This window comes from Lynx canadensis, chromosome C1, assembly GCF_007474595.2.
Source record: "Lynx canadensis isolate LIC74 chromosome C1, mLynCan4.pri.v2, whole genome shotgun sequence".
Classification (NCBI taxonomy): Eukaryota; Metazoa; Chordata; class Mammalia; order Carnivora; family Felidae; genus Lynx; species Lynx canadensis.
Window position 1 is genome coordinate 53,021,564 of NC_044310.1, and position 26,988 is coordinate 53,048,551.

The following is a 26,988-nucleotide window of genomic DNA, read 5'->3' on the forward strand; positions in this document are numbered from 1 at the left end:
CATACCTAAGTGAGCAACTCCAGCCATAGGGGAAGGGTGGGATGAGCCTAGCAAATGAATGCAAAAGTCAGTGGAACAGTGTTGCTAATGTTCTCTTAGGTTTGGTGGTGAGTTCCTAGATGCTTATTTCATTATTATGCCTCATAACTTAATATGTGTTACAGATAATCTCTTTATAATATCAAATCACTTAAAATTTTAAAGGCAAATTAGCAAAAATGTTTCCTTTTTTGTTCCAAAAAAGTAGAATTTGAAATCTGTGAAGGCCTTTCTTAGGAAAAAAAAAAAAAATTAATGAAAGTAAGTCTGAGAAGGGTTTAGAAGGTGATGTGATTCATGTTTAATACTAAGCCTGGGTTGGGGCGCCTGGGTGGCTCAGTGAGTTAAATGCCCAACTTCGGCCCAGGTCATGATCTCGTGGTTGATGAGTTCGAGCCCCACAATGGGCTCTCTGCTGTCAGCACAGAGCCCACTTTGGATCCCCTGAACCCCCTCTCTCTACCCCTTCCCCACTCATATTCTCTCTTTCTCAAAAATAAACATTAAAAAAAAAAAAAACCTAAGGCTGGGTTTCCTTAAGGCTATCAATTCTCTCCCCAGGAAATATTTCATATGTGCAAAACTTTCATTTAATTCCAGAGACTGATAATGAACGTGGCCTGGAGATAGGTTTCTAAAGCTGTTTAATGCTATCAATTTTGATGAACTTATCTTACTGTAAGTAATTTGTAACTGATATTCCTGGTCAGAAGACAAAATGTTTTCATCAAAGGTGCTACTTCATTCCTTAAAATTAACTTATAAGTTAATAGAAATGTCATAAAGCTATTAGAATAGGGAGATACAATTTCAGTTGCTTGGGTTCTGTGCTTCTGTAGAGCATAGTGGAATTTAGGCAAATGGTTGTTAGGGCTCTCTTTCAGGTTTTAAGTTTTTAATTTGGCCAACTTACCAAGGCTTAAATTGAGGGGTGACCCACTTTTGCCTGGGTCAAAACAACCAGGGCATGGAGAAAAATAATCGTTTTTTTTTTTTCTTTACAAGAAGCCTTTTAAGGTTTCCCAGCTGGCAAAATCTGTATGCCACATCTGATACATAGAAAAGTTACAATTTTAAATAGAGGTATTTTAAAAATAAAAACTTTAAGTTGCAAAATGCATCTTTGAATATTTAAGATCTCTCTCAGGTAATTCAGCTGAATGAGGAACATAACGTGTGTCATTTGTTTACAGATAGTTGATAATGTGAAGAGCAGTGTCATGTTTTCTTAATCTGGCGCTCGACAGCTGTTAACTACTGAAAGGAGAGATGAAAGTCTGTGTGACTAAAAGCGTACCACCTTCTATATTAAGTATTAGTTGATTGGCAAGATGTGTGTGCTATGCTATTGAGAGAATTACACTTTCTTAATGAATACACTATATGTTTTTTTTAAGTCCAAGAAAACATTACAGTTTACAAGATAAAAAATTACCATAGTAAGATACGTATATTGATCATACTACTACATAACTCATCAAACCATATTTCACAAAATTGGTAGTATATGTACTTTAAAATATATCTAATTTTGACTTACTAATAAAGAATACTAAATTATCAACTTTACTTTCTTTTCTTTCTTACCATAGGTGATTATCTTTTCTTCACCTAACATTATGTTTTTATATTTTGCCTGTTATGTCACTCTTCCCCCGCCCCCCCCCTTACATTGTGTTAAAGGGGAAAACATGTCTCAATTTGTAACTGCCCACATATTTATTTTCTGTTTCCATATGATCTCTTACTAGGGCACTAATGATATTGCTTTTGTAATTCTTAGTGGTAGTATGCTATTTTTAATTAATTTTAGAAGGAATATGGTGGTATTGTGTAGAGGTTAAGGTTGTGGTCCCTGGAACCAGACTGATGGGTGAATCTCCACTCAGCAAGTTACTAAGTATGACTTTGGCAAGTTACTTGATTTTTCTCTGCTCTGGTTTCCTGGTTGTTTTTTTTTTTTTTTTTTTAACGTTTATTCATTTTTGAGATAGAGAGAGACAGAGCATGAATGGGGGAAGGTCTGAGAGAGAGGGAGACAAGGAATCTGAAACAGGCACCAGGCTCTGAGCTGTCAGCACAGAGCCCGATGCGGGGCTCGAACTCACGGACCGCGAGATCATGACCTGAGCCGAAGTCGGACGCCCAACCGACTGAGCCACCCAGGCACAGGCACCCCTCCTGGTTTTTAATAAAAGGAGTGAGGTACCCTTGCTCTGGTACCTAAGTAAAAGCTAAATGAATATTAGCTATAATAATGGCAATAATAAGAATTATTATCATTGAGTAAATTTGCTTCTATTGTGAACTCAACATACCAGCACTTGTGTATGTTTAATTTATTTATGTGCAATATAGAGCAGGTTGGCTGTAACCCTCCATCCAGGATCAGAATGTCCACCTACATGATAGTCCAGTTCCTTTAAAAAATAATAATTGCATCTGTTGTATATTATTAGTAAACTTTCAAGGCCAAATATCAATTCAATGACAAAATAATTATTTTCAGTTTAGTGTATGTTTGACTGCCTAGCGTATGCAAAGCAGTACAGGTGCTATACAAATCTATGAAATACAGTTCCCATACTCAAGTATTATCAATTTAACAGGAGGATTGGGAATATAAATTTGCTTTTTCAGGACCCCAGCTGGGTGAAAGTCATACCAGAAGAAGCAAGTTCAGACTGGATTGATAATGGAAACAGAATGAACTGGAAAGCCAGTTTCAACATCTTGGGGAGCCAAGTGGAAATAAATTGAACCACACGTGTACCTTGTGGTGGTTATTGTTTCATACCCAGGGATCGCTAGGTTTGCAGTCTAACTGTATTTATTCTCTAGGCTGGTACTACAGCATCTATAAGTGTATTACTTGTTAAAAACTCAGTATGTGATATACAAAGAGAAATGTTTAATATTATTTCTATAAGACAGGCATTAAAAAAGTATGATCATTGTTAGTGTAGAGGTGAGAGAAGTCATGTCCTGTGGGAAAGAATTGGAGAAAACTTCATGAAAGAATATTTGAACTGGGATTTCAAAGGATGCATGTGGTTTCAGATGAAGTTTACAAGTATTGATATCTTTGTCCCATGCAAGGTCAAGGTATCCACATGAGCAGAGATTCAGAATGAGGGCTGTGCATGGCATCCTCATGAGATCGTGCTCATAGAGCAGAAACAGGATCTGTGTGCAGATCCTGTACTGGGAGATACAGTTGGAGAGGTAGGTTGATGTTATATTTGGTGGGCCTGGAATGCCTTTAATTTAAATAATGGAGATCCGTGGAAGGTGTTGTACATGGCAGATGGTGGTGGTAGTAATGATTGGCTAATACAGCTGGATTATCCACTAACTGCATTCATGTGTTTATTTGAACTCGTGTTTTGTCTCTTTCAGGAAGTTCATGATTTATTACAAGACTATGAGTTAAAGTATTGTTATGTGGACAGAAATAAGAGAACAGGTAAGATTTCACTTTTAAGCATCTGGTTTCACTTTGATTCTAAATGTGGGCATTATTAATGTATCTATGTATCTTACTAGAAACATTCATTTTTATAAAGAATGTCCTAATACGTTGTGATGTTATAGTAAATTTTTGTAGGCTTTGTATTGTTTATTTTTTAATTGCAGTATAATTAACATGCAATGTTATATTAGTTTCAGATGTACAACATATTTTTTTTTTAGGTGTACGACATATTGATTCCACAATTCTATACATTACTCAGTGATTACCACAGTAAGTGTAGTCACCATCTGTAACCATACATGATTACAGTATTATGGACCGTGTTCCCTATGCTGTACTTTTCATCTCCGTCACTTATTTCATAGCTAGAAGTTTGTACCTCTTAATTCCCTTTATATATTTCACTCACCACTCCCCCACGTCCCCTCAGGCAACCACCAGTTTGTTCCCTGTATTTAAGAGTTTGTTTTTTTTTTTATTAAAGCACATTCAGTGCACAACATGGGGCTCAAACTCATGACCCTGATACCAAGTTGCATGCTCCATCACCTGAGCCATTCAGGTGCCCCCCCATTTGTTTTTGTTTATTCATTTGTTTTTTTAGATTCCACATATTAGTGAAATCATTTGGTATTTATCTTTCTGTCTCTGATTTGTTTCACTTAGCAATATACCCTCTAGGTCTGTTCATGTGGTTGCAAATGACAAGATCTCATTCTTTTTTATGGCTGAGTAATATTCTGTTATATGTGTGTATATATACATGTGTGTGTGCATATATATGTATATATATACACACACCGTATCTTCTCTATGCATTCATCTATTAATGGACATTTGGATTGCTTCCATATCTTTGTTGTAAATAATGTTGCAGCAAACATGTATCTTTTCAAATTAATGTTTTCATTTTTTTTGGGTAAATACCCAGTGGTGGAATTACTGAATCATATGGTATTTCTATTTTCAATGTTTTGAGGAACCCCCATACTACTATCCACAGTGGCTGCACTAATTTACATTCCTATTAACAGTGCACAAGGGTTCCCTTTTCTCCTCATGCTCATCAACACTTTTAGTTCTTGTCGTTTTGATACTAACCATGGCGACTGGTGTGAGGTAATATCTCATGATTTTGATTTGCATTTCTCTGCTGATGAGTGATGTTGAGCATCTTTTCATGTATCTGTTGGCCATCTGTATGTCTTCTTTGGAAAAATGTCTATTCAGGCCCTTCGCCCATTTTTAAGAAATGTTTGTTTATTTATTTTGAGAGTGAGAGTAGGAGAGAGAGAATGCCAGGTAGGCAGAGAGAGAGAATGCCAAGCAGACTCCATGCTATCAGCACAGAGCCTGCCACAGGGCTTGATCTCACAAACTGTGAGGTCATGACCTGAGCTGAAATCAAGAATCAAATGCTTAACCAACTGAACCACCCAGGCACTGCCCATTACTGCCCATTTTTTAATCACATTATTTTTTGGTGTTGATTTGTATATGTTTATATGTTTTGGGTATCAGTCCTTTGTCAGATACATCATTTGCAAATATCTTCTTACAATCATTAGGTTGTCTTTTTGTTCTGTTGATGATTTCCTTGGCCAAGCAAATTAGTGTAGTCTCAATAGTTTATTTTTGTTTTTGTTTCCTTTGCCTAAGGAAACATACCCATAAATATGTTGTTAAGGGTGATGACCAAGAGATCACTGCCTTTTTTTTGCAACCATTAGGAGTTTTACAGTTTCAGGTCTCACATTTAAGTCTTTAGTTCATTGTAAGTTTATTTTGTGTATGGTGTAAGAAGGTGCAGTTTCATTCTTTTGAATGTGGCTGTACAATTTTCCCAGCACCATTTATTGAAAAGACTGTCTTCCCCATTGTATATTCTTGCCTACTTTGTTATAGATTAATTGACCATATAGGTATGGGCTTATTTGTGGGCCCTCTGTTTCATTGATCTATGTGTCTGTTTTTCTGCCAGTACCATCCTGTTTTGATTACTACAGCTTTGTAGTAGATCTTGAAAGCTAGGATTGTAACACTTTGAGCTTGATTCTTCTTTCTCAAGATTGCTTTGGCTTCTTGAGGTTCTTTGTGGTTCCATATAAATTTTAGGATTATTTGTTCAGGTTCTGTGAAAAATGTTGTTGGTATTTTGTTAGAGATTGCATTAAATCTGTAGATTGCTTTGAGTAGTGTAGACATTTTGACAGTATTGGCTCTTCCAATACAGGAGCATGGAATATCTTTCCATTTGTTTGTGTTATCTTCAATTTATTTCATCAATGTCATAGCTTTCAGAGTACAGGTCTTTTACCTCCTTGGTTAAATTTATTCCTAGGCATTTTATTCTTTTTAGTACAATTATAAATGAGATTGTTTTCTTACTTTCTCTTTCTGCTATTTAATTATTAGTGTCCAGAAAGGCAACTATTTTCTGTGTATTAATTTTGTATCCTGCAGCTTTGCTGCGTTCATTTATTCTAATAGTTTTTGGTCAAATCTTTCAGGTTTTCTACGTATAGTATCATACCATCTACAAATAGTGACAGTTTAACTTCTTCCTTACCAATTTGGATGATGTTTACTTCTTATTTAATTTCTGTGGCTAGGTCTTCTATACTATGTTAAATAAGAGTGGACATCCTTGTCTTGTTTCTGGTCTTAGATAAAAAGCTTTCAGTTTTTTACCATTGAGTATGATGTTAGCTGTGTGTTTTTCATGAATGATCTTTATTTAGGTTAAGGTATGTATCCCCTAAACACACTTTGTTGAGAGAGCTTATCATCAATTCATGTTGAATTTTGTCAAATGCTTTTTCTGCATCTATTGAGATGATTGTATGACTTCTTTGTTTTGTTAATGTGGTTTATCCTTGTTGATTGATTTGTGAATATGTGAACCTGCTTGTCTCTTTGGAATAAATCCCACTTGATCCAAGTGAATGATCCTTTCAATGTATTGCCGAATGCAGCTTGCTAATATTTTGTTGAGGATTTTTGCATCTGTTCACCAGGAATATTTGTCTGTGATTTTCTTTTTTTTGTAGTGTCTCTGTTTTTTTTTTTTTGTTGTTGTTGTTTTTTGTTTTTTTTTTTAATCAGGGTAATACTGGCCTCATAGAATGTATTTGGAAGCTTTCCTTCCTCTTCTATTTTTGGAATAGTTTCAGGAGAATCAGTATTTTTGCTTAAATGAAAGGTAGAATTCACTTGTGAGGCAATCTGGTCCTGGACTTCTGTTTGTGTGAAGTTTTTCATTATCAGTTCAACTTTGTTACTAGTAATTGGTCTGTTCAGATTTTCTATCTCTTCCTGATTCAGTTTTGGAAGATGGTATGTTTCTAGAAATTTACCCATTTTTTCTAGGTTGTTCTGTCTATTGACAAAATTTTTTGTGGTATTCTCTTACAATCTTTTGTATTTCTGTGGTGTCAGTTGTTAATTCCGCTTTTATCTCTGATATTTATTTGTATCCTCTCTTTTTTTCTTGATGAGTCTGGCTAAAGGTTTATCAATTTTGTTGATCTTTTATCTCTTGGTTTCATTGATCTTTTCTGTTGTTTTTTTTTTACTCTCTAATTTATTTTGGCTCTGATCTTAATATCTTCTTCCTTTCCTGGCTTTGGGCTTTGTTTCTTCTTCCTTTTCTAATTCCTTTAGGTGTTAGGTTAGACTGTTGGAGATTTTTCTTGTTTCTTGAGGTAGGCCTGTATCCCTATAAATTTCCCTCTTAGAACTGCTTTTGCTGTGTCCCAGAGATTTTGGAACATTGTGTTTTTATTTTCATTTGTCTTCAAGTATTTTTCATTTCATCTTTAATTTCTTCATTGAAGAAATCCAGTGGCTGTTTAGTAGCATGTGGTTTAGCTTCCACCTTTGTGTTTTTTTCCACTTTTTTTTCTTGTGATTGATTTCTAGTTTTATACCATTGTGATCAGAAAAGATACAGGATTTAAATTTTATTAAATTTATTGAAACTTGTCCGTATCCTGTCATATGATTATCCTGGAGAATGTTCCTTGTGAACTTGAAAAGAATGTGTGTTCTATTGATTTGGAGTGGAATATTCTGTATATATCTGTTAAGTCCATCTGCCCTAATATGTCGTTCAAAGACACTGTTTCATGATTGATTTTCTGCCTGAATGATCTATTCATTGATGTAAATGGGGTGTTAAAGTCCCCTACTATTATTGTATTACTGTCAATTTCTTGCTTTCTGTCAATATTTGCTTTATGTATTTAGGTGCTTCAATATGAAAGAAAATTTTTAAGACTTTATAAAATTTTGCATTAGACATAGTTGGAAAAAATAAAGTCTGTATGAAAATCAAAAACAAAACAGAACATTGTAGTATCTTACAGTGGAACTCCTGATATAATTCCTGTACTTTGATTTGAGTCACTGGTCATGAAATTAGGTTAGTGGTTGGTATCAGCCTAAAAAAACACAATGAAATAGAATAGAAAATATCAGAGTGCCTTGCATAGGGCAGGAGTTTCAGTTACTAATACTTTTGTTTCAGAAATATTTGAAGTGTGTGTGTGTATTTATTGAGTCACAGACCAAAAATATATTCCTTACTGTGGGTCATAGTCAAAAAAGTTTGCAAACACTGGCTTAGACAAAACTTTAATTCATTTTGTTATCTTCTAGCTTTTGTTACCTTACTGAATGGGGAACAAGCCCAGAATGCAATTCAGATGTTCCATCAATATTCTTTTCGAGGAAAGGACTTAATTGTTCAGCTCCAGCCAACAGATGCTTTGCTGTGTATTACCAACTTACCCACTTCTTTTACATTAGAAGAGTTTGAAGAACTTGTTCGTGCTTATGGAAATATCGAGAGATGTTTTCTAGTCTACAGTGAGGTTACTGGCCATTCCAAAGGCTATGGATTTGTGGAATACATGAAAAAGGACTTTGCTGCAAAGGCTAGATTGGAGTTATTGGGTAAACAATTGGGAGCATCAGCTCTGTTTGCACAATGGATGGATGTTAATCTATTGGCTGCAGAGCTAATTCATTCTAAGTGCCTTTGTATAGATAAACTCCCTAGTGACTACAGGGATTCAGAGGAGCTGTTGCAATTTTTTTCCAGTATACATAAACCTGTGTTTTGCCAGGTATGTATTTTTCAGGTATCATTTGAAATATTTGAAAATATCTGCCTCTGTATCTATTGTATATGCACTCACAAATTTATTATGCATATGTGAATATCACAGTGGATAATCTAATTCTTCTTTAGTCTATAATGAAGACTTTAAGTTCATGGTAAATTTTAAATCAATTCCCATTGTGTGTGGGTCAACCTATAGTATTATATAGTTAAGTATGTCTTAACAAACCCATCACTTGCTCATTCACCTCATTCCATCCATGTGTCTAGCCTTTCATTCATTGATCCATTCATCTATCCAAGTTTTACTTATTATCTTCTCCGCACCAGACACTATATTGCTAAAAGTTAGAAATAGAATAGAAACGTACTCTCTCAATACCTTACAATTTTGCAGAAGGTACTGACAAGCAAATAATGATAAATCCTGTATAAAGAGTGATGTAATTATTGGAAGATAGAAAAGTATTATGAGGTTTAAAAAGAATGTATAATTCTGTCCTAATGGGATCATGGTGAGACATTTAGAGAAGATCTTGAAAACTGACAACACTGGTATGAATTTTCATGTAATATATCAGTAAGATTAAATATATTCTACTAAACATAGATATGAACTATAAGATCCTTCCCTTATAGGTGTTTGATAGCAACTAATGAACTCTTTTTCTCTCTTGCTTTTCTTAATTTCTTCCTTCTCTCTCTTCTCTCCTTCTCTCTCATGCTTCTTTTCTTCTTAACCCCTGTTCTCCACCCCCACCACCCCACTGGTTTTCTTTAATCATATATTTGTTGAGTCTCTACTGTTACAGTGGGAGACTAGGAGTTATGGTCACTCACACACACACACACATACATATACATAACCATAGTATATTTAAATAATATATATAGCTAACTACATAACTATATATATCTATAATTATAATTATATATCTGTGTATATATTATATATATTATATATAATATATATGTATATAATATATATATGTATTATATATTATATATATATAAATGCCTACCTTATTTTTTCATTTCTACCCCTCCAATCCCAATATAAACATCAAAGAAACCATCCAAGAGCTTCATAAAATTAGAAAGTTTTGTGACAAAGCTTTTGTCAGTCTTTGCTCAGTTATTGAAAAGTGATTTCTCTAATCCATATACTATTTTTGAATACTAAAAATTGTATAGTGATATTCTAAGGTCATATATAATTCTTTGTAGCTGTCGTTGAGGCCTTTGAGGCAAATGTGAGGGGGAAAGCTGTTTATCACAAATTGTATTTGAATTATGAATCCCAGAATTGGAAGGTACCTGAGAGGTTCTTTAATCCAGCTTGCCATTGGTAGAAAAGCGTTTGTTACACTATTTGCAAGTGGCCATTTAGCTTCTGTTAAAATACTTCAAAATAATGGAAAATTAACTAGATGGGGAGTCAGACTAATACATGTTTGAGTGGCTCTCCTATTGAACTAAAAAAAACTCTTTAAAACTACTGATGCTGTGGACTTAGACGATTTTGTCTTTTGGAAGAATTAAAATGGTATTATAATTTATATAGGCATGAAAGTTACCATAATGAACCAGGAATAATAAGTATTTGAAACGTTTTCAAAAGATTGATAAAATAACTTTATGATGCCTTTAGCAGTGGATCTGTGATGTTCAGATTCTTGCTTGGTAGGTAGACATGGACTACGTTGAACATAGTCTCTTACTTTGTAATCAAGGGACACCAAAGACAGTGACGGCTTTTACAAATCTTGATTTTAATATCTGGTTTGGATTACAAGAGGAACGGGGTTGTAGGAGAGATGTTTAGAAGAGGTATATGTTTTCCCTTTCTCCCATGTAATTGGAAAAAGTTTCATGGAAGAAGTTTCATGAGGAAAGTTTTAAAAGGAAGGAAGAGGGGCGCCTGGGTGGCGCAGTTGGTTAAGCGTCCGACTTCAGCCAGGTCACGATCTCGCGGTCCGTGAGTTCGAGCCCCGCGTCGGGCTCTGTGCTGACTGCTCAGAGCCTGGAGCCTGTTTCCGATTCTGTGTCTCCCTCTCTCTCTGCCCCTCCCCCGTTCATGCTCTGTCTCTCTCTGTCCCAAAAATAAATAAACGTTGAAAAAAAAAATTTTTAAAAGGAAGGAAGAATGTGAAGGAAAGATAGAAATTTGGTCTCACTGTATAGTTAGAAAGTAAAACTTCAAAAATAAGAGAAAAGAAACTAAAAAGGACTAAGAAATGATTTAATTGTAATATTAACCTATGAGATGCCAAATCCAAACAAGTATCATAGATGTGTCTTCTTAAAGACATACCATGCTGAATTTTATCACATTTACCACTTTATAGAGTGAATGTGTTTAAGATAATTCAGACATGTTCAAAACTTAGAAACTTTTTAGTGTCTTATTTTGTTCTTATTTTTGCTCTTTGTACCAGTCTTTACAGATCCAGGACTTTAGTATCTTCCTTTACACTCTTACAGGTGGGTGACTGGAAATAAATCTAGTTCTGCATTGCAGGAGTTTGTTTAGGGCACATTCAGAAATAAAGCTTGTGTGTTGCATATGGTATTTTAACAAACCCAGGGCACAATTTTCCCACATAAGGTTTGCTTTGGAATACTTGACCAAATTCCTGAGATCTTCCTGAAATACTGAATTAAAAGTTGAATATGGTTCCTCCTACCTTTCTTCTCTTGATAATATAAACTTTAATTTACATAGATATGTGGTCAGATAATTGTTCAGTATCTTTCTTTGTCCGTGTATCTGGTAAATATATTTTAAAGAAAGTGTTATTTATTGTGTTTCTACATTTTTCTATAAATTATCAGTTACACATCTTTCTTAATATAGAGGGAATATTGTCATTTGAGCTTTGAGTTTTAAAGTAAATTAGAAAATCAAAGAATTGAAAAGAAATTGGACAGAGTCTTGTTTATCATCCTATCTTCAGGACTGCATCTAAGCAACTAGTGAACATTCGTTATTTATATATTTGTTTATTTATTAATGTACCTATATGTCCAGTGTGGGGCTCGAACTCATGACCCCAAGATCAGGGATCGCATGCTCTTCCAACTGAGCCAGCCAGGCATCCCACAACTAGGAAACTTTTAATTTTCGAGAGAGAGAATACATTATTTTCACCAGTATATGCTCTGATACATTTGTTTTTGAAAATGAAAATTACATACTGAAAATAAATATTTCTAACCAGATATTAGGATTCTCCTTTTAACAAACTGTGTTAAATCAGCTTGCACAGGATGAAGGTAGTTATGTTGGCGGCTTTGCAGTGGTGGAATATAACACTGCAGAGCATGCTGAAGAGGTTCAGCAAGCCGCTGATGGTATGACGATCAAGGGAAGCAAAGTCCACGTTTCCTTCTGTGCCCCAGGAGCACCTGGGCGAAGTACATTAGCAGCATTGATAGCAGCTCAACGTGTGGTAAGTTTATTGTTCTTTATGAGGATATAGAAGAATGCTAATGCTATCTTAATCTATCCAAACCAGTTGACCATTCATTGGACCTTCATTACATTTCCATTACACAAAGACATTCTTCCTTTGTAAAAATTGGCTAAATGGTATCTCTGTCAAATCAAGCCAGGAGTCATTACAAAAGAAAAAAATTGCATTAAGTAAAGTGTATCCATCTGAAGAAGTTTTTTGAAGGAATGTTCTGTTCTAAACTTTGAGTGTAATGTCTCTTTTTACAAGGTGTTCATAAGTATGCATAGTGCAAATACAGGAAGGTGTGTGCTTCCTTTTTGCCCACATGGTTCATTGTAACTACTTCTTTATTGTTGACTGCCTGCTTATTTTTCTCTGTACCTCTGTAGTATGGAAGTTCCATGCAGATAGACACTATTTCTTGTTCAGTTTTTACTCGAGGCATGTTAGCATAGTATGACATTTGAATGTGACGTTAAAGTATGATTTTGAAATGTATTGTTGGGAATGGAGGATAGAATTGCTAGATAAATACAAATTTTGCATGGGACATACTTACATTGAAAAAATTATTCATTGATTATCTGAAACCCATCTGGGTATTACCAATTAAATCTGGCAACCATAATGAGGTAGAAGGAATTGAATAAAACTTTTCAAGCAGTAGGATGAGGTGAAATTTGCATGCTTCCAGAGTGGTGAGTGGTGGAGGTGGAGGAGTATAGAAAGGGATGAGATGGTAGGTTGATGCCAAATCAGAGGACCATCAAGCACTGGAAGGATTTAGACTGAATTTGATAAGCAGAGGGGAGCTTATGAGGTATATAAACAAGGTAGTGATGGGATCAGAGTGAAGCCATCAAGAGATTAGTCTGAAAGTGGCTCATGGATGAACAGGGGAGGGAGAAAAGGATAGGAGATTGCTCTTGGTCTCACATCACTTGCCCTCCTCTTCCTGTTCTTGCACTTCATGTCTGGTCCTTGATCCCTTCTCCCTTCTTTTGTTTGCCTTTTCCTTCTTAAGCTCTCCTGTCATTCTCCTGTTCTAAGTCACAGCCTCAGCTATTCTTTGACTGTCAATGTCATGCCTCTGTTGGATCAGAGTTGCTGAGTTTACAATTCTGAATTCATCCAGTCACCTACTTCTGCAGCCAGGGCACTGTGTCCTCTTGAAGAAAAACGAACACTTGTGTGACTTGATGCTACTACATGTGTGTGTCCTGCATTTATGGCTGGTCCCCTGAAAAACTTTAGCTTCACATCTCTCATCAGCCGCTCTTCTCCATTTTCTACAGCAATTACCTTAAGCCTTAATCTCTCTTCTGCCTTCGTCCTTTGTATCAGATGGTCATGCTTCATCCATGGACAAAGATCCCTGCTCTCTTGGAGGAAGAGTTGTACCTCGTCCAGCCAACACAGCGGCTCATGACTGTGTCTCCCATCTTCAAGGATCGTGATCCTTACCTTTCAACGTTTTTTCATTGGTTGCTCTGCTAGCTCCATCCCATCTTCTCATAAACATGTTCAGATCCTTTCCTTTAAAAATTCTTTCTAGAAATTGGCTTTTAAGTCAGAGTGGCTAAAATGAACAAATCAGGAGACTATAGATGCTGGAGAGGATGTGGAGAAACGGGAACCCTCTTGCACTGCTGGTGGGAATGCAAACTGGTGCAGCTGCTCTGGAAAACAGTGTGGAGGTTCCTCAAAAAATTAAAAATAGATCTACCCTATGACCCAGCAATAGCACTGCTAGGAATTGACCCAAGGGATACAGGAGTGCTGATGCACAGGGGCACTTGTACCCCAATGTTTATAGCAGCACTCTCAACAATAGCCAAATTATGGAAAGAGCCTAAATGTCCATCAACTGATGAATGGAGAAAGAAATTGTAGTTTATACACACAATGGAATACTACTTGGGAATGAGAAAGAATGAAATAAGGCCTTTTGTAGCAACATGGATGGAACTGGAGAGTGCTATGCTAAGTGAGATAAATCATACAGAGAAAGACAGATACCATATGTTTTCACTCTTAATGTGGGTCCTGAGAAACTTAACAGAAGACCATGGGGGGAGGGGAAGGAAAAAAAAAGTTTGAGAGGGAGAGAGCCAAACCATAAGAGACTCTTAAAAACTGAGAATAAACTGAGGGTCAATGGGGGGTGGGGGAGGTGGGTGATGGGCAATGAGGAGGGCACCTGTTGGGATGAGCACTGGGTGTTGTATGGAAACCAATTGGACAATAAATTTCGTATTTAAAAAAAATTTTTTTTATGTTTATTTCTGAGACAGAGACAGAACACGAGTGGGGGAGGGGCAGAGAAAGAGGGAGACACAGAATCCGAAGCAGGCTCCAGGCTCTGAACTGTCAGCACAGAGCCTGATGCGGGGCTCGAACTCACAAACTGTGAGATTGTGACCTGAGCCACCCAGGCGCCCCAACAATAAATTTCATATTTAAAAAAATAGAAATTGGCTTTTATATTGCTCTTCCTTCACAACTGGAGCCTCTTGAACAATTAGCCCCCACTTGCTTCATTCCCGTTTCTTCATTTCCCATTCCGCCTCAGCCTGATACACTGTGGTTTCTACCTCAGCTATTCAAGTGAATCTGTTCCCATTTAGATTAATAGAGATTTCTTAGTATTGAAGTTGAGTAGGCACTATTCAGCATTTTATTGCTTGGTGTCTTTAAAAAAGTCTCCACCATCTTGAATTCTACCCACTATTCTTTTTCTGCCTAACTATTCATGCCCTTTCTTCTTTTTCCCTAAGGGCTGGTATCAGACTTCTGCCTTTGGCTTTTTCACTTACTTCTTGTATATTCCAATAGCCCCAGTTATTGCCTATCAGTAATGACTTACAAGCTTATATTTTTGAACCAGTTTGCCCTCAGCACTAAATATGGATTTCCAAATGATTATTAAACATTCTTCCTTCATATAAGTAGTTAAATTTCAACATTTTCAAAAGAAAAGTATCTTTTCTCTGGAATTTGTTTTTCTGTGTTCTATAATGTAATATTGGATTTGCTGAGGTTACAACTCTGAATCCATCCAGTCACCTACTTGCACCAGCACACTGTGTTCCCTTAGAGAAAAACAAACACCTAGGTGGCTTGATGCCACTATAAATATGTGACATACATGTATGATTCTGTGTTAGGTATGTGGCACAAGTTCACCCAAACTAAAATTATCTGAACCAAAAACTCAGTTAATCATGATTGGTTTCCCTCACCTGCTGCCCAAATCCAGATGTCAAAAATATTAGTAAATCCTTTCAGTTGTATGTCCCAACATTTCTTAAATCCTTGAGACTTGTCAACATCTTTGTTACTTTGCTCAGGATCTCATCTTTTCTCACCTTGGTGTTGAGAATAACCCTCTGTGTGGTCACCACTGTAATCCATCTTCCACAGGACCTCAGGAGTGATCTTTTCCATCTTCAAATCGGATTATGTCATTTACTTACTTAATATTCTTTAATGTCTGAATAAATTCAGATTCCTTTGCATGCCATGCAGAGCCCTTCATGATCATATATCAGTGATAATGAGAAATCTTAAATGTTTCTTGATCTTAAAAGTAATGCATTTGCATTGATGCTTTCTACAGGTTCCTGGTACATATACTTTATCAAATTTTCTGAGATTAAAAAAGAAAATCATGGGGCGCCTGGGTGGCGCAGTCGGTTAAGCGTCCGACTTCAGCCAGGTCACGATCTCGTGGTCCGTGAGTTCGAGCCCTGCGTCAAGCTCTGGCTCTGGGCTGACGGCTCAGAGCCTTGAGCCTGTTTCCGATTCTGTGTCTCCCTCTCTCTGCCCCTCCCCCGTTCATGCTCTGTCTCTCTCTGTCCCAAAAATAAATAAACGTTGAAAAAAAAATTTAAAAAAAAAAAAAAAAGAAAATCATGGGGCGCCTGGGTACAGTCAGTTAAGCATCCGACTTTAGCTCAGGTCATGATCTCACAGTCCATGAGTTTGAGCTCTAAGTCAGGCTCTGTGCTGACAGCTCAGAGCCTGGAGCCTGTTTCAGATTCTGTGTCTCCCTCTCCCTGCCCTTCCCCACCCCCCCAAAAATAAATAAACATTAAAAAAATTTTTTAGTAAAAATTTTAAAAAGTCATAAATAGGTACTAAAATTTATCAGAGCATTTCTGCAACTTGAGATAATCCTGTGATTTCTCCCTAAATTCTTTAATGTGCTGAATCACACTGATTTTCTCATGTTAAACCATCCTTGCATTATAAACTGTAATTGATAATATTTTTTCCAATGCATTGTGTGATTTGATTAGATATTTTATTGTGCATATGTGTACGTGTCCTCATAAGTGAAAAATGCTTAAAATTTTTTGTACCATCATTTATTTTGGAATCAAGGGAAATACCTCATTAACTGATTTAACTGTTTTTTCTCCTGCTCCCCTTTTCTTGCTACTTCATGGATCAATTCATATAAAATAGGGCTTGCCCATTCTTTGAAAATTAGAGAAATCTTGTCCATGAAATCATGTAGACCTAGTCCTGGAAACTCATACAGAGGAAAATCACTGGTTACCATTTAAGTTTCTCCTATAGATGTTTAGACATTTTACTTTTGTTTTTGTCTCTATGCCATATTTGGCATTTGATTATATTCCACAGATTCATCATCCATTTTGGTTAATTTTTCAAATTTATTGGCACATAGTCATTTATAATATTTTTAAAATTTATTTTGTCTGTTCTCATTTTTTAAAATTTTATTTATGTATTTTGAGAGACAGAAGAGCACATGAGCTAGGGAGGGACAAAGAGGGAAGGAGAGTGAAAGAGAAGAGAGAGAGAACAGAAAGAAAAGAAAGAAAAGAAAGAAAAGAAAAGAAAGAAAGAAAGAAAGAAAGAAAAGAAAGAAAGAAAGAAAGAAAGAAAGGAAAGAAAGAAAGAAAGAAAGAAAGAAGAAAGAAAGAAAGAAAGAAAGAAAGAAAATAAATCCCAAGCAGGCTCCACACTGTCACCACAGGGCCCAGTGCAGGGCTTGATCTCAGGAACAGTGAGATCATAACCTGGACAAAAATCAAGAGTCAGATACTTAACCGAATGAGCCACTTAGGTGCTCCTACTGTTCTCATTTTCATTGTGTATTTTATTTTATTTTTTTCTCTTTGATCAGTGTTGCAAAAGATTTCCCCATTTTATCTTTTCAGAGAAACAGTTTTCTTGTGTTTATTTCTACCTTTTGCATATTTCTGCCCTTCTTTTTAAATTTTAATTCCAGTATAGGTAACATAGTGTTATATTAGTGTCAGGTGTACAGTATAGTGATTCAGTCATTTTGTACATTACTCAGTGCTCATCATGATAAATGTACTCTTAATCCCCTTCACCTATTTCGCCCCTCCCTCCACCCACTTCCCCTCTGGGAACCATCTGTTCTCTACAGTTAAGAGTCTGTTTCTCAGTTTGTCTTTCTCTTTGTTTTGTGTCTTAAATTCTACATGTGAATGAAATTATAAGGTATTTGCCTTTCTCTGATTTATTTCACTTAGATCCATCCATGTTGTTGCAAATGGCAAGATTTCAGTCTTTTTTTGGCTGAGAACTATTCCATTTTCTGTGTGTGTGTGTGTGTGTGTTTGTATCACCTCTGCTGTATCCATTCATCTATCAGTGGACACTTGGACTGCTTCCACATCTTGGCCGTTGTAAATCATGCTGCAGTAAACATAGGGGTGCCTGTATCTTTTTAAATTAGTGTTTTTATATTCTTTGAGTAAATATCCAATTGAGAAATTTCTGGATCATATGGTAATACTATTTTTAATTTTTTTGAGGAGACTCTGTACTGTTTTCCACAGTGTCTGGCCTTATCTTTATGATATCCTTGTTTTTTTTCTTTTTCAGGTTTACTCTTTCTCCTCTGTCTTTATTGATATTAGTACTTAGCACCTTTATTTTCAGTCTAGGTTGTTTTCTGATGAATATATTTAAAGCAAGTTTCTTTTTAACTAATGCTATACCTATGTGTCATAAATTTTATTTTGGCTTTAAGTTTTTATAATTTACAGTGTTTTTAATAATTTTATAACACGGAGTGTTATTTTAGTTTCAGGTATACAATATAGTGATTCCACAATTCTAAACAATGTCATAAATTTCAGGTTATAAATGTTTAAAATTATTTTATTTCCTTTTATACTCAAAGCTTTTGTTTTTGTTTTATGTCCACTTACAAATTTTCAAAAACTGTTCTTCTGACATAGATTTGTAATTTATGGTACATGGTTACTTTCTGTGAATGAGCCATGTGTGCTCGGAAACAATCCAGACTCTATGTTTGTGGGTTATAAAGTTATATGTGCATATATGTATGTATAAATATTAGCTTGAGTTTATTAATTATGACTCAGATCTTCAATATCTTATTTTTTTGTCTGTTTGATCTGTCATTGAGAGAAATGTATTAGAATTTATCTGTGTAATTGTTGGGTTTTCTTTTTTCTCCTTAGTCTGTTAGTTGTTTCTCCATAGATACATAGATAGGTATAGGTATTATTAATTAGGTACACATTTGTTTGTAGTCATATTGATCATTTTACCAGTATATATGTTCTTCTGATGTTAGAATTGCTACTTCAGCTTTCTTTTAGTTTATATTTGCCGTCCCTTTATTACTAACCTTTCTTTACATTTTGTTTTAGGTATGTGTCTTATAGCTAACATGTTGCTCTAAAAACATGTGTTTAAAAATCAAATTAAAAAAGTATGTCTTTAGTTGGTATATTTAAACTGCTTGAATATGTAGTAATGATTATTCTTTTATATCACGTTTCCACCCCCCGTTTTTTAATGTTTTTAGTTTAGTTTTTTTTTGAGAGAGAGAGACAGAGCATGAGCAGGGGAGAGGCAGAGAGAGAGGGAGACAGAATCTGAAACAGGCTCCAGGCTCTGAGGTGTCAGCACAGAGCCTGATGTGGGGCTTGAAACCCTGAACCTTGAGGTCATAACCTGAGCCGAAGTTGGATGCTTAACTGACTGAGCCGCCCAGGCACCCTATACTTTTTCCCTTTATTTTCATTTCCCATCTACTGTTGGATGAATAAGAATTTTCTTCCTCTTGTTTGAGAGTAATATTCTCTATCTTCATCCTCTTGGTGATTGTCCCTAACTTATTTACATCCCTAGATTTATTAGTATCTCTTTCTTCCCACTTTTTTTTTTTTTGCATTTTAAAAAAATTTGTTTTTTAATTTACATCCAAATTAGCATATGGTGCAACAATAATTTCAGGAGTAGATTCCTTAATGCCCCTTACCCATTTAGTCCATCCCCTCTCCCACAACCCCTCCAGCAACCCTCTGTTTGTTCTTTATATTTAAGAGTCTCTTGTGTTTTGTCCCCCTCCTGGTTTTTCTATTATTTTTGCTTCCCTTCCCTTATGTTCATCTGTTTTGTATCTTAAATTCCTCATATGAGAGAAGTCATATGATACTTGTCTTTTTGTGACTAATTTCGCTTAGCATAATACCCTCCAGTTCCATCCACATAGTTGCAAATGGCAAGATTTCATTCCTTTTGATTGCCGAGTAATACTCCATTTATATATATACCACATCTTCTTTATCCATTCATCAGTCGATGGACATTTGGGCTCTTTCCATACTTTAGCTATTGTTGATAGTGCTGCTGTAAACATTGGGGTGCATGTGCCCCTTTGAAACAGCACACCTGTATTCCTTGGATATATACCTAGTGGTATAATTGCTGGGTTGTAGGGTAGTTCTACTTTTAATTTTTTGAGGAATCTCCATACTGTTTTCCAGAGTGGCTGCACCAGTTTGCATTCCCACTAAAAGTGCAAAAGAGATCCTCTTTATCTGCATCCTTGCCAACATCTGTTGTTGCCTAAGTTGTTAATTAATGTTAGCCATTCTGACAGGTGTGAGGTGGTATCTCATTGTGGTTTGATTTGTATTTCCCTGATGATGAGTGATGTTGAGCATTTTTTCATGTGTCAGTTGGCCATCTGGATGTCTTCTTTGGAGAAGTGTCTATTCATGTCTTTTCCCCATTTCTTCACTGGATTGTTTTTGGGTGTTGAGTTTGATAAGTTCTCTATAGGTTTTGGATACTAACCCTCTATCTGATATGTCGTTTGCAAATATCTTCTCCCATTCTGTCTGTTGCCTTTTAGTTTTGCTGATCGTTTCCTTCACTGTGCAGAAACTTTTTATTTTGATGAGGCCCCAATAGTTCATTTTTGCTTTTGTTTCCCTTGCGTCTGGAGATGTGTTGAGTAAGAAGTTGCTGTGGCCAAGGTCAAAGAGGTTGCTGCCTGTTTTCTCCTTGAGGATTTTGATGGCTTCTTATCTTACATCTAGGTCTTTCATCCGTTTTAAGTTTATTTTTGTGTGCTGTAAGAAAGTGGTCCAGGTTCATTGTTCTGCATGTCGCTGTCCAGTTTTCCCAGCACCACTTGCTGAAGAGACTGTCTTTATTCCATTGGACATTCTTTCCTGCTTTGTCAAAGATTAGTTGGCCATATGTTTGCGGGTCCATTTCAGGGTTCTCTATTCTGTTCCATTGATCTGAGTTTCTGTTCTTGTGCCATTACCATGCTGTCTTGATTACAGCTTTGTAATACAGCTTAAAGTCTGGGTTGTGATGCCTCCAGTTTTGCTTTTCTTTTTCAAGATTGCTTTGCCTATTCGGGGTCTTTTGTGGTTCCATACAAATTTTAGGATTGTTTATTCTAGCTCTGTGAAGAATGCTGGTGTTATTTTGATAGGGATTGCATTGAATATGTAGATCGCTTTGGGTAGTATCGACATTTTAACAATATTTGTTCTTCCTATCCAGGAGCATGGAATATTTTTCCTTTTTTTTTTTTTTTTTGGTGCATCTCCTTCAATTTTTTTCATAAGCTTTCTATAGTTTTCAGTGTATAGATTTTTCACCTCTTTGGTTAGATTTATTCCTAGGTATTTTATGGTTTTTGGTGTAATTATAAATGGGATCTATTCCTTGATTTCTCTTTTTGTTGTTTCATTATTGGTGTATACAAATGCAACTGATTTCTGTGCATTGATTTTATATTGTGTGACTTTGTCGTATTCATGGATCAGTTCTAGCAGTTTTTTGGTGGAATCTTTTGGGTTTTCTATATACAGTATGTCATCTGTGAAGAGTGAAAGTTTGACCTCCTCCTGGCCGATTTGGATGCCTTTTATTTCTTTGTGTTGTCTGGTTGCCAAGGCTAAGTCTTCCAATACTATGTTGAATAACAGTGGAGAGCCACTTAACTCATTCTTATCTCCATCTTACTTCCTTCTTCCTATCCCACCTACCACCATGTTGGTATCTACATTTTTATTTTACAGTTGCCTTAAATATTTCCCCCCATGGTACTAGGTTTTGTATGCAAGATTGAAATTAACTCTGATCTTACATGTGTTTATTTGCACGTATCATGTAACATGTCTTGTATTTACTGCATCTCATGTGATTTTCAGAGATGGTATTAATGTGGTAAATAAAAACTTTTGAGAATTTGTATAGTTGGAAGTATTTTAATTTCTTTTCACATATTTAGGTAATAGCTTAGATGAATATAAAATTATAAAAATCTATATTCAAAGTTCTTCCTTTGGCCCTTTGAAAATATTAATTTGTTGCCTTCTTAAATCCATTGTTGATGCTTGGAGGGAGATGATAATCATTTCCTGTTCCCTTTGGAAATACATTCTTTCTCACTGGAAGCTGTTAGCATATTTGTCTTTGATATTCTTAAATTTCATACCCAAAAATGTGACTAGGTGTGTTTTTGTCCTTATACATCATATCTGGAACACTGTGAATCCCTTTCATTCTGTGCTTTTTAAGTTTTCTTTAATGATGAGCAATTCTCAGCTGTTATTTCTTCAAAGACCCTGTTCTTTTTTTCTTCTCCTTCAGGGACTCTTGTTTTGTACAGGTTGACACTTCTAACCTCTTCATTGCCTTGCTTATTCTCTTTTGTTTTGTTTGCATTTCTTATTTCCATGTTTTGTTTTGTTTATTTGCATTTTCCATTTATCCTTTTCTGATATCTTCTGGGAACTTTCTTTGAACTGATATTTCCAGTCACTGTTCTGTTTTTCAGCAACACATATTCTGTTTAACCTATCTGTTCAAGCACAGGATAGAGGATAGTGTATTGCTCTGTATGAATTTCTTCAGTTTCCTAGTGGACAGAGTGGTGATAATAGTATCAACCCTGTTGAGTTGTTTTGGAAAACTAAGTGATACAATCCACGTAAAGTGCTTAGAACAATGCCAAGTATGTGGTAAATGAGGGCTGTTTTTCTCTTTTTTTAACATTTATGTTTTTCATGCCCACTATTTCAAATTAGTTATTCTTTGTAACTTCTACTCCTTGATTCACATTACTGATAAAAATGTTTTTTTTAAAGGATATTTATTATGTCTGTTACTATGCAGCATTCTTATTTCCTGTCCATTAATTCTGGTTTGCCTCTTACAGGTATCTCTTACAGTTAAGGGGCTCCATTCTCTCCACATGTCTAGTTGTTGTGTTCTGTGAATACATATTTCCCTGGGAGGATATCAGCTTCCCTGTGTGTGAATGTTTAGAGGTTGAGGGAGTAGAGGCTGGACAGGGGAGAGCTAAAGCCTACTCATCTTAGCTGGGGTTTAGGGAAGGCGGGTGAGGAGCGAAGCAGAGTACCTCTGCCTTTACTGTTTGTCCTTGGCTGCAACCCTTTTCCCACCTCAACCAGGCAATCCCGCACCTTTGAGAAACCCTTAATTCATTGGTCCTGTGGCTGTCACTAGATTGATGCTGCTGTTTTCCCTTCTTGTGCTGGCCAGGAAAGTCCTCATCTCTAGAGGGCAGTGTGGAGGCAGCAACATAGTTGCACAAGTAAAAAGCCCTTCCCCAAACTGGCTGTAGGTCCAGGCTCTCTCATGCTCCTTGATGTCTGCCTCTGCACTGGGACCTGCTGCCTTCTATCTCTCCAGGGATTTCTCACAGGTTTTGTGTCCCATTCTCAGATTTGTCACCCTGTCCCTCTATCTTCATAGTATCTGGGTTTAGAGTGGGATTCCAGGTGCATTGTCAGTTCTCCATTTTTTCATGGCTAGAAGTTTATAGTTTTTTTATAACCGTACGTTAGTATTCTCATCTATCAGGTTGGTTTTTAAAACTGAACACAATTTCAGAATTTTAGGAAGCTCCTAATTACATGTGTGTGAGTCCAGTTCAGCTTTGTATCAGAAGATTAACTTAATAAAGACCTTTATTAAAAGAAAATTTATTCGTAAGGCAACCCACATTATATAGTAAGGCTCTTCTGTAGTATAAGATATTCATACTGCGTCGACAGATTATCTCCCTGTTAATATATTCAGATACCCTTGGCATCTTTCTACTTGTATGAAGAGATTTAGCTACCTAAATTGTTTTTGTTTTTATCTTACTAAATCGTTAGTCCTCTTAGAGGCAATTTGTATTTCACTGAGACATTTTATGATGATTTCAGTATATGCTATACAGTATTTATAGTATATATCTTAACATAATTAGAAATTGTAGAATATATAAAAAAATGTATCATAGAAAGCAATTTGCTTGTATCATTAAAAGATCAGATGAATGAGAATTTCTGAAAGAAAACCTTTAAAATTTCATCTTTTGTACTTATCCTTGTTATAGTGTTTCCTATTTCTGTATTTATTAAAGATGCACAGTAATCAAAAAGGCTTACTTCCAGAGCCAAATCCTGTACAAATTATGAAAAGTTTGAACAACCCTGCCCTGTTACAAGTCCTTCTACAACCCCAGCTTTGTGGACGAGCTGTTAAACCAGGTAAGCACCATGGCACTGATTAAATATAGAAGGTTGGCATGAAGTCAGTTTGTGCTGTTTTATATGAAAAACACATTTAAATTAGTCCAAAAATATTTTTCTAGGACTTGTCATGAATTTTAATTAATGGTCTGAGGTGATAATATGTTTTGCCTGTTTTTGGTAGATACAATCTTCTTATATGTTTCCTGATTTCTTTTACCTTTTTAACACCAGTTTAGCTCATAATTAAATGACAGGAATTTAAAGACCAGATAATTAATACACTACATTGTTATGGACTGTATCAACAGACAACATGATACTTTTCTAAGTAATATTTTTAGCAGAATTACTTTGTTCAAAAATGCTAAAGTTATGTTTCCTTTTTGCTCTTTTTTGTTGAAAAATAGTTTTACTTTGTAGAAAATGACAAAAGCATTATGGAAATCTTTATAATATTGGTATATATTAAATATCTATTTAGTATTCCTTCTCTGATAAGAGCCTACCTTTTGAAATGTACAACTATATGTACATAAAATGTATACTTTAGCATTATGAAGTGAATTTTTATATTCAACATTAAAGTTTAGAATAAAAATGTTTAAATACATTTTATGTTTGTTTCAACGCTGACTGGTCTAACACCAGCTAGTGGACTGCAATTCAGTTCTAGCACTAACTACCCAGGGTTAGCCCAGACCCCAGAAGTTAAGGGCTTAGTCACCAACAGGTCTGCCTCTCTTTACGCACCAGTTGTCAATTCAGGGGGGCCCCAAGCCACCTGTACTTCTGACCCCTGGCTACAAATTCAGGTATTCCAATGACCACCCCAGGTTTGATGATTTACTAGAACAGTTCATAGGGCTTAGGAAAGCCCTATACTTATGATTACCGTTTGATTATAAAGGCTACAACTCAGAAACAACCAAAAGAAAATACTCTTAGAGCTAGGTCTAGGAGGGCCCTGAATGCAGAGCTTTGGTGATCTTTTCCCATGGAGTCAGAGCACATCTCTGTGTTCGCCAGCTAGAGATGTCTACTGAATTAAATTTGGCATTCAGAGTTTTTATTGAAGTTTTGTTATGTAAGCAATGACGACCTGTTATTGAACTCAATCTCCAGTTTCACTCTTCTCTCTGGAGATCAGGAGGTCCTGCTGATACCACGTGGCCCAAAGCTCCAGCCCCCTAATCACATAGCTGGTGTTTCTGGCAAGAGCAGTACCCCCAATAAAGGCCCACCTTGAGTCACCTCATTAGCATAACAAAGATACTTGTAGCACTCAGAAAATTGTAAGGATCTAGTATTCCTTCTAGGAACCAGGGACAAAGACCAGTTAAATTTTGTATTATACAACAATAGTCATAGTAATAAATATGTCCCATAATCATCAATTATTTGTGTGTAAGAAGCAGCTTTAGAAGTTTTCTGGTTCAGCCTGTTACATAATCAGATATCTCTTCTACAATTTTAATGGTATAGAGATAGTTTTTTACGTCTTGATTACTTAAAGCATGAGAAGCTCATTATTTCCCAAGGCAACCTATTCCCTAATTAGACAAATTTATTTACTAGAGTTTTTTTTAAATATTAGATGGTAATCCCTATAATTTTAGCTATTTATTCTAGTTCTTCCTCTGAAGAAACACAGAATAAATCTATTCCTTCTTCCATAAGAAAAGACTTCTAATAATATTTGAAAAGACAGCTACCATGAGACCTTAGTCATTTTTGGTTTTCCCTGTCTTATATTCTCCAGGTCAGTGATCTTCTTAAAATTTATTTATTTTTTGAATATGCAGCCATATCAGTAAAATAAATTTTGAGCAGAGCCCCAGTGTATACAGTATATGTATCAATTATATGTCAGTTATATAAATGCACCCTTGTCGACCTGTATATTAAGAAATAATAAAACTTAATATTTTTTATTTAAGGATGAAAGTTAATATGAACAAGAATTCTAGTATTTTTTTTCTACATCTCGTTAACTTCTTTGAAGACTACCGTTTTGTATTTGGCTTTCCATAATATGTCCCAAGATACGCTCTCAGGCCTCCCCAACTGGTTGTCCTCTTGTAGATAACAGCCTAGGTTTTCTGATTTGTCCAGAAATAGGGTATACACAGACATGAACATATCCTGTAAATGGGTTTTGATCAGCATAGAATGTGGTGGGATTTCCCTCCTGTGATCATTCTGTTGCTGTTCATGCAGTCCAAGATTGTATTAGTGTTTGAGGGAAGTATTTCATGCTCTTGGGTCTTTTAGAAAGTATTGTCCACATCTTTGGACTCTGGGCTCTCTTTAGTAACTCCTGTCCAATATTAGTTTTTGTCTTTTCATCTGAGAATATATATTCTCTACTCTGCTTTTCTACTCAGATTGATGTATGGCCAAGAAATAAGTTATGCTTATTTTAGGGATAGTTTCACAATTTTAAATAGGATGTCTCAATATTACACTGATGGAGAAATTATTTCACCAAGCTTGCTTTCTTCCTTTGTGTGGAGTGGCAAGGGAGGAAGATTAAATCTCCTTAACGTGAACACATGCAAAGCTTCTGGAGGATGTAATGACAGTTTCTTGGTGGTTAGGAAAGACTAAGAGTCTTGTTAATCAGTAAATGCCACCTGTATTTCCTTTATCTTTTTAAAAAAATTTTTTAATGTTTATTCATTTTTGAGAGAGAGACAGAGCATGAGTCGCGGAGGGGCAGAGAGTGAGGGAGACACAGAATCTGAGGCAGGCTCCAGGCTCTGAGCTGTCAGCACAGAGCCTGACGTGGGGCTCGAACTCACGGACTGCAGGATCATGACCTGAGCCAAAGTCAGACGCTCAACCGACTGAGCCACCAGGCGCCTCTGTCCTTTACTGTATCTAACTCTATCCCTTACTGTATTTTGAGCTCCTCACAGAGGGCTCTGAGCAACCTAAGAATTATAATTCATTATAATTATGTTTATATTAAGTAGTATAGATATTTATATTTATACCCTCGCTCTTCTGCCTTCTCGTTTCATTTCTCAAATAACTCACACTTATTTACCTGTT

General features: G+C 35.9%; 1 protein-coding gene across 1 annotated transcript in view; it reads left to right on the forward strand.

Annotated features, from left to right (window-relative positions):
• RAVER2 (ribonucleoprotein, PTB binding 2) overlaps positions 1-26,988 on the forward strand; it is a 92,627-nt gene that overhangs the window by 17,386 nt on the left and 48,253 nt on the right. The window contains exons 2-5 of the mRNA XM_030325980.1: positions 3,439-3,505; positions 8,174-8,643; positions 11,900-12,091; positions 23,823-23,949. Coding sequence (XP_030181840.1) covers positions 3,439-3,505; positions 8,174-8,643; positions 11,900-12,091; positions 23,823-23,949 — 856 coding nt within the window. The remainder of the gene's footprint in view (positions 1-3,438; positions 3,506-8,173; positions 8,644-11,899; positions 12,092-23,822; positions 23,950-26,988) is intronic.